Here is a 13,335-nt window from a genome sequence, read left to right as displayed (position 1 = left end):
TAAATAAAGTCATAAATCAGAAATCACAGAAACACTCTGTATACAACCTGACCGCATAACAGGTTGAGGCAAACCGAGACCGAAACAAAGCGAGTCAGTAGACCTGCAGTTTAGTGTCCCAAGTCACGTTCAAGCTCACAAGTCACTGCCTACTGTTAACTATAATCTGGGAAAACAGCTATTTGAACATGTTTTCAGAAAGAAAAAAAAACAAATTTCCTGACTACAATTTCCTGAATTTGATTATAAAAATAAAAGTAGGTAATTATCAAAACAATAATGGAAATAGGTAATTATTATTAATATTTAATTAATAATAACACTGAAGTTTTGTATAAACTAAAGAAAATAATATGGTCAAGATTGATATGTACATTACTATATTATTATTTTTCCAGTCCGTTAAATCCGAAATCCGTTATATCGAGGTCCATTAAATCAAGGGTTTACTGTACATGGAAAATCCAGCCATAAATGTTTTTTGAATTTTACATTGTATTTTTTTGGAATCTTACTGAAAGACAGTTAATTAGCTTCACCATACAATTCCAATGAAAATTACATATTGTAGAGAACAATGTTATAATTGCATATTTTTATTTTACAATGTACACTACCACAGTACATCTGAGGGCCAAATCATAATGAAAATAAGAAAAAAATTTGCAAAATTGAAAAAAAAAAAAAAAAAAAAAACAATATAGGATAGTGTTATTTATTATTTTTTCTGAATCATACTGAGATTTTATTCTGCAATTTTATGTAAAAGGAAAAATACGGACAGAAAAAAAACTTTTTTGTCACACATGCATGTATATTATGACAGTGAGATGGAAAAGTCAAATTGAGTTGTAAATCCAAGGGTTGGCAACTATGATATTGTATTTAAAAAATAGTTATTAACATATATGTATGTACAGTTCAATATTTTTTATGGTCTGTGGTCTGCACTTCAAATATAAAAGTGATCTGCATCTGAAAAAAGGTTGGGAAAGACTGGCATAGAGGGCCACTAATAATACTAAGTATCTGAAGGATTGTTGGTGAGGAAAAATCAAGATTGTTGGACATGTGGTTAGAATTTTCTGGTATTCTGGTGAGTAATCAGCAAGCTGAGTAAAGTCATTAGTAACTGCAAAAGCAGCAGTATCTTGATGATACTTGGTCTGTGTATCTAGAAAACTGAAGCCAGATGGAGTTGCAAACTCTATAATCACCAAGGAAAATTACCTTAATGTTAGGAAAGCTAGTATGGAGAAAGTCAAGTTTCAAAGAAAGGAAGTTGAGGAGGTCCAAGTGATTAGTGGAGCTGGGAGAATGATAGAGGCAACAGATGAATCTGACAGAATGAATATGCCAAAGATCAAAAAGAGGAAATTCCAAATTAGGAAGTCTCTGACAAAGAATATCAAAGTGGACTTAATACACAAGTACCACCATTAAAGACAAGGAAACAGAGAGAATAATTAGTGCAATAGAAATGAGCAGTGATTGAGACAACCAATAATTAGGATTCTGTCAGATAAAGTAAGCGGAGCTCAGTAGATTGTAGGTGGGTGGAAATGGGCATCACTGAAACTGGAACTCAGGCCACATATATTTGTGAAATGAATGAGAAAGTTTTTGGGAGGTTTAGATCTTTTCACAGCTAGTTTGTTCTCTTAGTTTGGCAATTCATGATGCATTCAACAGATAAAGTAAAAGAAGAGGGGGTAGGGGAACAAGTATGAATTAAAGAAATTTTTGGATATAGTATATCCACAGTATGAATATACCTAGCTCCTTGACAATACCTCCCATTCACACACTATTTGAATTTCCTCCAGTCACTAACTGATTCAAATGCCTCTCAAAGTTACCAACAGGTTCAGTGCGGTGAACTATCTAGCAGATTTTCTACAAATGGTTATATACCTACAAGATTTCATCCTGGTTTGTCATTCCACAAGTTATTATTGTTGTTATTTTGGTTTTTAGGAGCATTAGCAACTAAGGCCATATTGCTCCGGAGATATGCGGTGGTCATTCCCTGACCTTTCCACATCCTCCATATTTGGCGGTCACGTGCTTGAGCCCAGGGTCTAATCAAGAAGCGTGTGCTACGCACTGCTGCTGCTCCTGCCCACCGAGGCACCATTCCACAAATTGACAAACTTGTTATGTATATGCAACATCACAAAAACACACAAAAAATGCTGATCATTACAGTCAGAGTTGCCTTGATAGCAAATAGTAACAATCCAATGAAACTCATTATGTATTAATTCTTAATTTAGTTTATAGTAATGGAGTGGTTAGTTATGAAAATGAACTGGATATCATCATTCTTCTCTTTCTGGGTGATTCCCTTCTACTTCTCTCTCTCTTAGGATAATTCGGAATTTTTTTTTTTTTTTTTTTGTTGTTGTCCAGTGCAGCATAAGCCTCAGGCTTCCTTGCACCATATGGCTAATAATAATAAATAATAATAAAATTTTAAAAAATTTAAATATTACCTGCTCACGATTCAGCTTTTTACGGTTAACAAGTGTTCCATTCAGGCTGAAAAATAAATAAATAAATAAAAAACAGCAAGTTAAAATATGTAAAAAAAATTTAGGATGTTTAATCCTCTTTAACAAACCATTTATCTAACAAAGGTAGCCAACAAAGTAAAAATGTTATTTTATTAATGTCTACAAATGCTGGGAACCATAACCAAACAAACAATATGCCTATATACTGAAAGGTATAATTTGTACCTTTCAGTATATTAAAGAAATTTTACACTGAAATTTGATGGAAAGAAGAAATACTACAGCAGCTATATGTTAAAGGGCAAATTTGCAGGATTTCACTGTTCTGCAAATTAATGCCATTTGTTTTATCAGCAAGAAGGGCTACAAGAGGACATATAAGGAGGGGAATGGGTGTGAGGGAGGGAGAGAGAGAGAGAGAGAGAGAGAGAGAACCGAAAGTGAAAGATGACTATAATTCTAGTTGTGTGGGCATATAAGTAATACTGATCATTGGTTAATAGAATCAGCCACTTTAGAGAACCAAATTTCAAAGAACTGATTCAAATCAATGAAATGCACTACACTTTCATCGTTTATTATAATCACATCTTCAGTTGTAAGAATCAATTTTGAATGTCTCTGTGATATTTTACTACAGTTTTAACAGAAGAAAAAATTGCCCAGTCTGTTACTGATAATTTCACCAAGGAGGATGAAAATGAACTGGAATGAATTCCAGTTATAAAACGACAAACTCGTAAAGCGATTGCCGTCCTGAGGAGGGTGTTGGAAGAAACTGGTGCAAGTGATTGTGAATGTAGTCCGTTATACAATACTGAAAAATCTATAAATAGACTTTGTAGTGATATTTTAACACAATCTAAAATAAGTGACTATTTAAAATAATAATCATATTACAAAATGTTATGTTTAATTAATATGTATATTAATTAAGCTTTGTACATAAGTATAAATTTATTTTTATTTTGCTGTGACTGTGGATAATATTCTTCTGATTTTCACACATCATTTAATTGGTAATAAAGTGTAAACTTGTGCTTTGCATCTTTATTTTTATAGCCTATGAATAATATTCATCAATTTTTGCTTATTAGAATCAAATTCAATTTGCAAACATCACCATAACCGGCATTTACTGTATATTGTTATAATACGTATATTACGTAATATATATATTGCTATAAGACATATGTAATGCATATACTGTTATAGCAGCTAGGAAGAGTACAGTGCTATTAGTGTAGTATTAGCATATCACAATGTTATAAGGGCAGTTAATGCTATAGGACGAATTAAATATTTTTAACTGAAATTATGCCAAAGACTAGAGTTGAAAAGGAAAAGGATGTGACCAAGACCAGAAGAGGATGCCTTTGTTGGGGGACTGGGGAGAAATTCCTGAAGGATTTATTGCATGTAAAGTGTTAGTTGACAGCACCAGAGTATTTCCACATTGTATTCTTTGTACATGTGACACAGAACTCTGTGGAGGCCAAAGATTTAAAAAGTGTGTGGGGAGTGGTTTGTTGTGTAGAGTTATGTTCTGTTGTTTTTCCTGACCATTTAGCCATTGGGACCCACCGTTGCCCACACTTTGCCACGAGGAGGCAGGTCAGGCACCCAGAAGATTATTTAAGTACTCTGGCAGGCCCATATATATAATTACTATAGTAAGAGTATAATTGGTACTATTAAGTACTCAAAAAGAGTATAAAAACATAGGCATAAAAGTACTCTGTGTGCCATAAGAACGTATAAAGCCCATGCTGGTCTACTTTGCTATATCCTAGAAATAAACATATCATTAGAAATATTATATAAAATAGAATAAAATAAAATAATGATTATGTAGCTAATTACTGATATTCGGATACACTGAATGGAACATTTTCAAGGGCTACCCCATTCAATATATCCCAAAAATAATTAGCAAGGCTATCTGTTTCTGATTATTATCTGCCTGTTTAACTAGGTCCAAATAATATACATAAGGGTGCCACTAAGAGTGAAGTGGATAATTATCGACCTGTCAGTCTGACTTCAGTGGTATGGAAAATCATGGAGGCAGTGACTAAAGGTGGAATTCAGGATCATTTGGATCAAATTGAAATTCTCAAGGATACTCAGCATGGTTTTGTAAAGGGAAAATCATGTTTAACAAATCTGGTTCACTATTTTGAAAGGGTCACTCACGAGCTGGATTTAGGGAATAATTTCGACATTGTTTATTTAGATTTCAGCAAAGCTTTTGACTCAGTCCCACATGAGCGGTTGCTTTATACGCTGGAACAGGTAGGAATCACTGGGAAAATCCTTAGATGGATAGCAGGATGGCTTCAGGGCAGGAGGCAGAGGGTTGTGATAAATGGCTATTCCTAAGATTGGGTTGATGTAAGAAGTGGGGTTCCCCAAGGATCAGTATTAGGACCACTGTTGTTTTTAATTTTCATAAACGACATCGATGAAGGGATAGAGGACGTGATATCTAAATTTGCAGATGATGTTAAAATTGGTAGAATAGTTAATGATCACTGTCAAGCTGAGCTTCTTCAGAGAGATCTAGATAGACTTCAGGAATGGTCAGAAAAATGGCAGCTATGCTTAAATCCAACAAAGTGTAAGGTATTACACCTGGGAAACATTAATCCCAAAATAATTTATTCACTTGGTGGAGTTCAGCTAAACCCAGTACTGGAGGAAATGGACTTGGGTGTTACGATACAGTCAGACATGAAATTCTCCGAGCACTGTAAACAGGTTGCAAGGAAGGCCCATGGTGTCCTATCAATGATCTATCGAACTTTTGCAAGTAGAGATAGGGACGTGATAATCCCATTATATAAGGCTTTTGTTAGACCACACTTGGAATACTATGTTCAAGTATGGAGACCGCACCTAAAGAAAGACATCAAGCTCTTTGAAAGGGTGCAAAGACAGGTAACTCGCCTGGTGAGATTGGCAAAAGGGAGTCCTTATGAAGAAAGACTTTGAATATGTGGGTTGCAGAATTTGGAAACTAGACACCTTAGAGGAGATTTTATTGAGGTGTTTAAGGCTCTGAGATCCATCAGTAAAATGGATGAGGACGAAATTTTCAAGATTATAAATGATGCTAGAACTAGGGGACATAAATTCAAGTTACGGGAGGAAATGTTTAGATTGGACTGCAGGAAGTTTTATTTTAGCCAGCGAGTTATAAATTACTGGAATAAGTTGCCTACATGAGTGGTAGAGGCTGACAGTTTGGGGAAATTCAAAGGTCATCTGGATAGTACCTTCAGGTCAGGGAAGCACATAAAATGATAGGTTTAATTTCCTATTCTTTTATTAATTATTTATTTATTTTATTTATTTTTTTTTATCATTGTTTTATTCGTTTTTTTTTTTTTTTTTTTTGGCTGGTGCAGCATAAGCCATAGGCTTTCTTGCACCATGCAGCCATTACTAATAAAGGTGTTTTTGCTAAACTTTAAATTTAACAGCAAACAGGCAAGATAACAGCTAGCCCAACAAATAGCTTTGAGACCATATACAGAATATAATAAAAAAAAAAAAAAAAAGAGTGCCAACAATAATTTTCATTTCAGTTGTGGTGATTATTTATTTTATAAATGTGCAAAAGAAAGCTTACGCTGGTATAAGGAGAAAGGAGGTAAGAATAAGAATAAGAATAAGTATAATAGTACCTCAATTTCCCTCGAATTACTCTAATAGATCTTGAGGTATAAAATTTTAGGGTTAGAAAGTAAAAAGTGAAAAGCAAAGAAAAAGGTTTTTATAATGCTACTTAGGATATACTGGGAGCGTAACTTGTAGTTAATAATAATAATATCTACAATTGTTATTCTATATTTCTTCATTACTGTAATCCTGTATTTGTCCATTAAATAAATTCCTTTAACCCCTTATACCAGGATCCCTTACTAAAGGGTCAAGCAGTTACGCTCCCGGTATATCCTAAGTAGCATTATAAAAACCTTTTTCTTTGCTTTTCACTTTTTACTTTCTAACTCTAAAATTTTATACCTCAAGATCTATTAGAGTAATTCGAGGGAAATTGAGGTACTATTACTATACTTATTCTTACCTCCTTTCTCCTTATATCGGCATAAGCTTTCTTTTGCACATTTATAAAATAAATAAAAAATCACCACAACTGAAATGAAAATTATTGTTGGCACTTTTTTCTGTATTCTTTCTGTATATTCATTTCAAAGTTATCTGTCAGGCTAGCTGTTATCTTGTCTGTTTGCTGTTAAATTTAAAGTTTAGAATAAAACACCTTTATGTTTATTATTTGGACCTAGTTAAGCAGGGTAGGTAGCAGACACTATTTTTGGAACTGGTTATGAATCTGAAACCCACTGATTGTTTGTGGAATTTGGCTATCATATAAAGGAAGAGAAGGGTGGAGTATTGTATTTTGGTGTGCAGTTCTTTATGCAAAACTATAAGCTTTTTTTATTGTTGAAGTGGGATTGAGACTGCATGTGGAGCTATTCTCTATTTCAGATTTTAGTTGATCCTGGTAGAATTAGAAATGAATAAAAATTGAATGAAGTAGAATTGTTTGCAGAATTGTTTGCAAAGTTGTTGGATGCTTTGTCAACTGGGGTGATAATAAAATTGTCCTGTAATTCTAAAATATGTTTTTTCAGATTGCAGAATGAAGTGTGGTGGTTATTATTAAGTTTGTAGCACTTGGCAATAGCTTTTTCGATGTCTTGATAGATAATAGTTATCCAGTTTTGAAATGCTTCATGTGGAATGGTATATTTATAAGCAAGCTTGTTGGTAAAATGTGTAAGGCCTAGATATAGCTTTTTGTTGATGTAATTAAGATTAACTCGGTTAATGGGTCTGAATTTGAACCCTTTACTCACAGCTGTTTTTAAATTGTCATTTATGATGTTTAAATTTCCTGTTATGATATGTCCATAATGTAGATCCACAAAAGGAGCATAAACTGGATTATTGCAATGGCATGGGAGATCAGTAAGCGAAATATTACCTAAATTAGTGGCAAGTTGTTTGTAGTTACAGATTTTTAATCCTAATGGTGGGTCATAATTGAAACAGTGATGTATATCAAATTTATAGCAGTTGTTGAAAGGCAGTAGGTTATTGAGTTTGTTAAGAATAGAGGGCCAAGGTATATTTGTCAAGCCATTTATGGAGAAATATAATGTTACAATATTCAATGCAGTGAGAAGTAATAGTTCCATTTCTAAAAAAAAACTGATGTCTTTTATTATGTGTTTAAGTTGTATATTGGTAAACTCGAATTTGTGGCTGGATGAGACAAATACTTTAAGAACAGACTTTTTAATGCTGAACAGGAATTGGTAAGTATTATGCAAATCAAGTGTAGTATGGGCCCATGAACTTAGGATATTAGAGAAGTTGAATTTGATATTTTTATATGGTTTTTGTTTCTTGCTACCACAAGCATGTCTGTGAATTTTGTTTTTTAATATATGACTAAGGTTAAATAATTGGTAGATACAGTGCTCGGTGTTCAAGGATCTATTGCTACAGACAATCTTATTGAAGAATTTATTGTTTAAACCATGTGGGTACAGTGATTTGTGAATACACATAAAGGTGCTTTCATTGTATTCACGTTTGTGGTTGTCTTCTATGATGGCTAAGATTTTAATCATAGCATTGCTAAAATTATGGTGATGGAAGTGGAGCAGTTCAAAGTCTGTATCATTGTTACTGCCTAAAAAAAGATTTTTACTTTTTGATCTGTGTCCAATTATTCTGATACTTAAAGAATTAGATGTTTGTCCTACATATTTGATGTTGCAAATTTTACATGTTAGGAGGTAGATAACATTTTTTGTTTTACAAAAAGGGGTGGAGTTAAGGCAATGGGAGGTTTCAGGGTTATCCATGGCAGGACAGGTTAAGACAACGTTTATCCTTGCACTTAGAGAAAGAAGGAATGTCATTTTAGTATATGCAGATTACTTTCATGTTTAAGAAAGATGGAATTAAACGAATCAGTGCCAAAAGTATGATTCTCCTGTTTGAAATTTGACAGACCATCCTCAGGAGTAGGACAGAACACAACACGTTTTCTAGTGAAACTAGAGATGACAGTGCTGACTCACCATATTTATATATTGTTATTTTTTTGCTTCCTCAAGTCCCAGTTCATTTCTGTACTAGGTTTTTCAAATTCCTTCACCTGTTTAACCACTACTTCACTTCCACTTTTTACTATCCCTTAAACTTTTCTTAGTTCAGGCACCATGTGTACTTTTCATTTCCATTTTCACAGACACTATCTATTTTACAAACCTCACATCATATATATATATATATATAGAAAGATAAAAATATATAGAGCCTATTGATATAGGGTGCAGAGCAGTCTAAAGAACTATCTGTTGAATCCATAGAAAATTACAAGAAAGTACCTGTAAAGAACATATGAAATTAGTAATGTGAGATTACTTATTGCTGCAATTATGATGATTTGGCATTTTCTTCAGGAGCCAGCTGCCAAAACCAAGGGAAATGCAACAGATAAGCAAGGGCCTCTGTTTTGAACACGAGATATACTCAGTACAGTGTAAATTACTGTGATAGCAAAGTGAATAAAAGTGGGAAAGGAGTGTAAAAGCTGACATATATCTCGCGGCTGACCCTTTAGAGGCAGAAGAAATACTAATAATAATAACAACTGGCATAAAAGTGAAAAAACTAAGGAAATAAAATTCAAAGATAGAAAGAATGAGATGGAATTAAAATAAATTAGTGGGTCGAGGTGGTACCTACTAATGTGCCATGCTGAAGCTGGGAAGTGGGGCGTGAAGAGCGTGCCAGCACGCAGTGTAGGAGATTCCAAAAGTGAAAGATTCCTGCCAATTGTTGGCATGTATATGTAAAGGTGAAGTGACACGTGTTGGAGAGTGGAAGTAATAGAACGTACAATTACGATTGGGTAAGAACAGATTAAACACATGTAGCATGCATCCCAGGAAAGAATAGAGAATTGACTGTAAAGTAGCGTGATATAAACGATGAACTTATTGTAAGGCAAAAATAGAGAATATAGTAGAAAATAGCATCTTGATTGCTTTCAAAACATAATTGCGCTCAAGAAGGAAAGTAAATAAGGTTAAGGATAGCAAATGGTATCATGAGGAAGAGTGACAAAGGTGGAACTCGGGCAGTTTGGGGTTACGATTCCCATTCCTCTAGTAGGACCCTGAATGAAGTTCTGGGATAGATTACAAGCGTTTAAGTCAGTGGTGTTGAAAATGGTGGAAAACCATTTTTACCTTTCGGGTTAAAACCTTTAATGTGTAAAAAGTTTTAAATTAAGCAGATATCTAATATAAAGAGTTAAAAGAAAAATGTGTTAAAATTAAGAAAATATATATTAAATTTAAAATAAGTAAACCCCAGTTAATTAGCCAATCAGTGGGCACAAGTTTTCCAGACTGTGAGACACCAAAGAGGCTAAGGGGTATACGCTGTACATATTTACACAGCCTGATAGGTCAGGATGATTGCTTTATATTTTATATTAATAGGGTGGATATATATATAGTATGCATGAATAGAAAATGTAAAGAAGAAGAAAAAACAGGAATTGCACCTGAATGCGCAAAGCTGCAAAAACAGGATACAAAAATATATTGAAAAGTATATTAATAAAAAATACAAAAAGATGGAGAAGTATTTAACACAGGGTGCCAGGCCTAATAGAAGAAAAGTAAGAAAAAGAAAAGAATGAGAAATATAAAGAAAAGAATATTAAGAACCAACAAAAAAAAAAAAAAATTATAAAATTATTTAAAATTAAAGGCTGAATTAACAAGCCAATTAAATGTAGATAAGCTGAAAGGGAAAGAGAAATATATGATTAATTAATACAAAAAATAGTGAGCATCAAACTGAGGGTGGGAGGACGGTAAATAAGGGGGAAAAAATAAACAAAGTTGGTACATAGATCAGGCATTTCATCAGGGGACTACACCTGATCATGTACCAAACCACTGCATTTCTATGCAAACTTATGTTAATGGAGGAAAGATTATAAAAATAATAGAGAAAAAAAAAGAGGGAGAAAAAGATAGAACCTCCAAAATCATAAGTAGGTAGCAGTGTATGTAATTAAATTAAACAAATTAAAGTATAAATGAATTTTTAAAAAAAATAATAATAATAAATGCCTTGATTTCATGTACATAACCTGAGAATATATAATGTAATGTAAAGGCAGAGGGAAATGAAAAAGTAGCGAAAATAAGAGGTGAAAATTCTGAATCGCCCAAAGGACGAAAAAATAGAGCTCAGTGCATAAAAATTGATTGAAAAAAAAAAAAAAAAAAAAAGGTGAGACAAAAAAGTGAATTTGGAGATCATAAATGTATTAAGTATGACAGGCAGTGGTAGGGAAATGGGAAATAATGCAGAGCAAAGGAAGGAAAAAGATAACAAAGATAAAGGAGGTGAAAATAGCAAGAATAAGAAAAGTAAGAATGTCCGAATCGCCTTTGTATTACACTAATAGTTCAAAGGACGGAAGAAAGAAGAATAAAAAGTAGAAAGATAAAAAGAAATGAATTTAAAGGATGCTAGGAAAGCTAGGTGCATAAAAACCCAACCTCTTAGAGAGGGTCTTGGCTGAGAGAGTATTAGTTGAAGTAGAAACTAATACCAACAGCCTGTGCTATATTTTAAAATGCCAAAAATAAAAATATATAAGGTAAAAATGATGAATAATAGAGAACAATTAAATACCTGTTATTCATTAAGTTATGTTACATCAAGGTAGGCAAAAATATATTACTAAGAAAGAAAATATTTCATCAAGATAGGTAGGTATAAATGGAATATAAACAGAAGAGCTATAATCCTCTGCTTGTACCTTCACGATGGTGGGACTGTTAGTAAAAAGTAGAAAGCAGACTCAGTAGAAAGCTGAGTAAAAAAAAAAACACTAGTGCCCTCTATAGCTATTAAAATAGAACTGGGTAAGTTGAGCTATAGAAAAGAAATAAAAATTAATGTGAAACTAATATTGTGTATATTAAGGTTGACTGGAGAAAAATTGTGAAGAAATGTGAAAGAGCAACATGCCATAGAGGGTAACAAGAAAATAAAATAAAATACCATTACAATTGTAAATGATTATTAATAGTAATAAATAAAATAAACTTAGAGAGTGAAAAAGCATAAATATCATTCAGAGAGAAGTCATGTAATGCGTTCGCTTTCAAAGTAGTGGAACCACCACCATTAAAATATACATCTGTACAACTATACAAGTATCAGGTTAGTACTAACCAAAATGAGACTTAATAAATCCAAATTTTTGTTTGATGAATGACGACATATTTTTTATATTATAATTGATAAAGTTAATTGAATATCATTATTGAATAATTTAGCACAAAGGCCATTTAAGGTATTAGTGAAGTGTTTGATTACAAGCCGAAATCTGTGTACAGATGTTTTCATGAAATCTGCAAGCCGAATGATCTATGTACAGATGATATTTTCATGAACTTGATGTAGCAGAGAGGTAAATAGGTTTGAAAAGTCATATATTTCAATGCTGAAAATGTAAGTATTAGAATTAATGGTTTTGATGACGTTATGATTATTACTGATGATCCAGGTAGATGGAAGATTAATAAAGATAGTATTTAGCAATTAAAAAAATTGCTTACCTGGCAAATAACAGCCACAGACAAGCTGCATTGTCTATGGCATGTTGCTCAAAATTGTGAAGAAATGTGAAAACATTTCTTCACAATTTTTCTCCAGTCAGTCAACCTTAATATACACAATATTAGTTTCACATTCATTTTTATTTCTTTTCGATAGCTCAACTCACTCAGTTCTATTTTAATAGCTATAGAGGGCACTAGTGTTTTTTTTACTCAGCTTTCTACTGAGCAACTCCACAGTTGTCATAGCTCTTCTGTTTTTTTTCCATTTATACCTACCTATCTTGATGAAATATTTTCTTTCTTAGTAATACATTTTTGCCTACCTTGATGTAACATAACTTAACGAATAACAGGTATTTAATTGTTCTCTATTATTCATCATTTTTACCTTACATATTTTTATTTTTCGGCATTCTGTATTTTTTGGCATTTTGAAATATAGCACAGGCTAGTGGTATTAGTTTCTACTTCAACTAATACTCTCTCAGCCAAGACCCTCTCTAAGAGGTTGGGTATTTACACACCTAGCTTGCCTAGCATCCTCTAAATTCTTTTCTCTTTATCTTTCTATTCTTCTTTCTTCTGTCCGTTGAACTATTAGTGCAATACGAGGGTGATTCGGACATTCTTACTTTTCTTATTCTTGCTATTTTTGCCTCCTTTATCTTTATTACCTTTTTCCTTCCCTTGCCCTGCATTATTTCCCATTTCTCTACCACCGCCTGTCACACTTAATACATTTATGATCTCCAAATTCACTTTTTCGTCTCTTTTTTTTTTTTTCAAAACATTTTTATACACTCAGCTCTATTTTTTCGTCCTTGGAGCGATTCAGAATTTTCACCTCTTATTTTCACTACTTTTTCATTTCCCTCCGCCTTTACATTAAATTATATATTCTCAAGTTATATGCATGAAATCAATCAAGGCATTTATTATTATTATTTTTTTTTAAATTCATTTATACTTTAATTTGTTTAATTTTTGGTCCTTCAGGTTGTCAGAGACATTCCCTCAGATATGCCAGACAAGCTGTACTTGCTACCTGGGAGTCAAAAACACTGATGGAACTGATATTCGGGTGACACTCAAGTCAAGTGGACCCAATTTCGGTGAAG

At 33.0% G+C, this 13,335-nt stretch overlaps 1 protein-coding gene across 5 annotated transcripts in view; it reads right to left on the bottom strand.

The window, feature by feature from the left end:
- LOC150081835 (E3 ubiquitin-protein ligase CHFR-like) overlaps positions 1-13,335 on the bottom strand; it is a 352,893-nt gene that overhangs the window by 319,145 nt on the left and 20,413 nt on the right. For all 5 annotated transcript variants that reach the window (XM_090378929.1, XM_090378930.1, XM_090378932.1 and 2 more), the window contains exon 3: positions 2,496-2,541. In XM_090378929.1, the coding sequence (XP_090235055.1) occupies positions 2,496-2,541 (46 nt within the window). The remainder of the gene's footprint in view (positions 1-2,495; positions 2,542-13,335) is intronic.

Source organism: Mastigoproctus giganteus, chromosome 8, assembly GCF_048544385.1.
Source record: "Mastigoproctus giganteus isolate SK-2022 chromosome 8, ASM4854438v1, whole genome shotgun sequence".
Classification (NCBI taxonomy): Eukaryota; Metazoa; Arthropoda; class Arachnida; order Uropygi; family Thelyphonidae; genus Mastigoproctus; species Mastigoproctus giganteus.
This window is presented reverse-complemented; position numbering and strand designations above follow the sequence as displayed.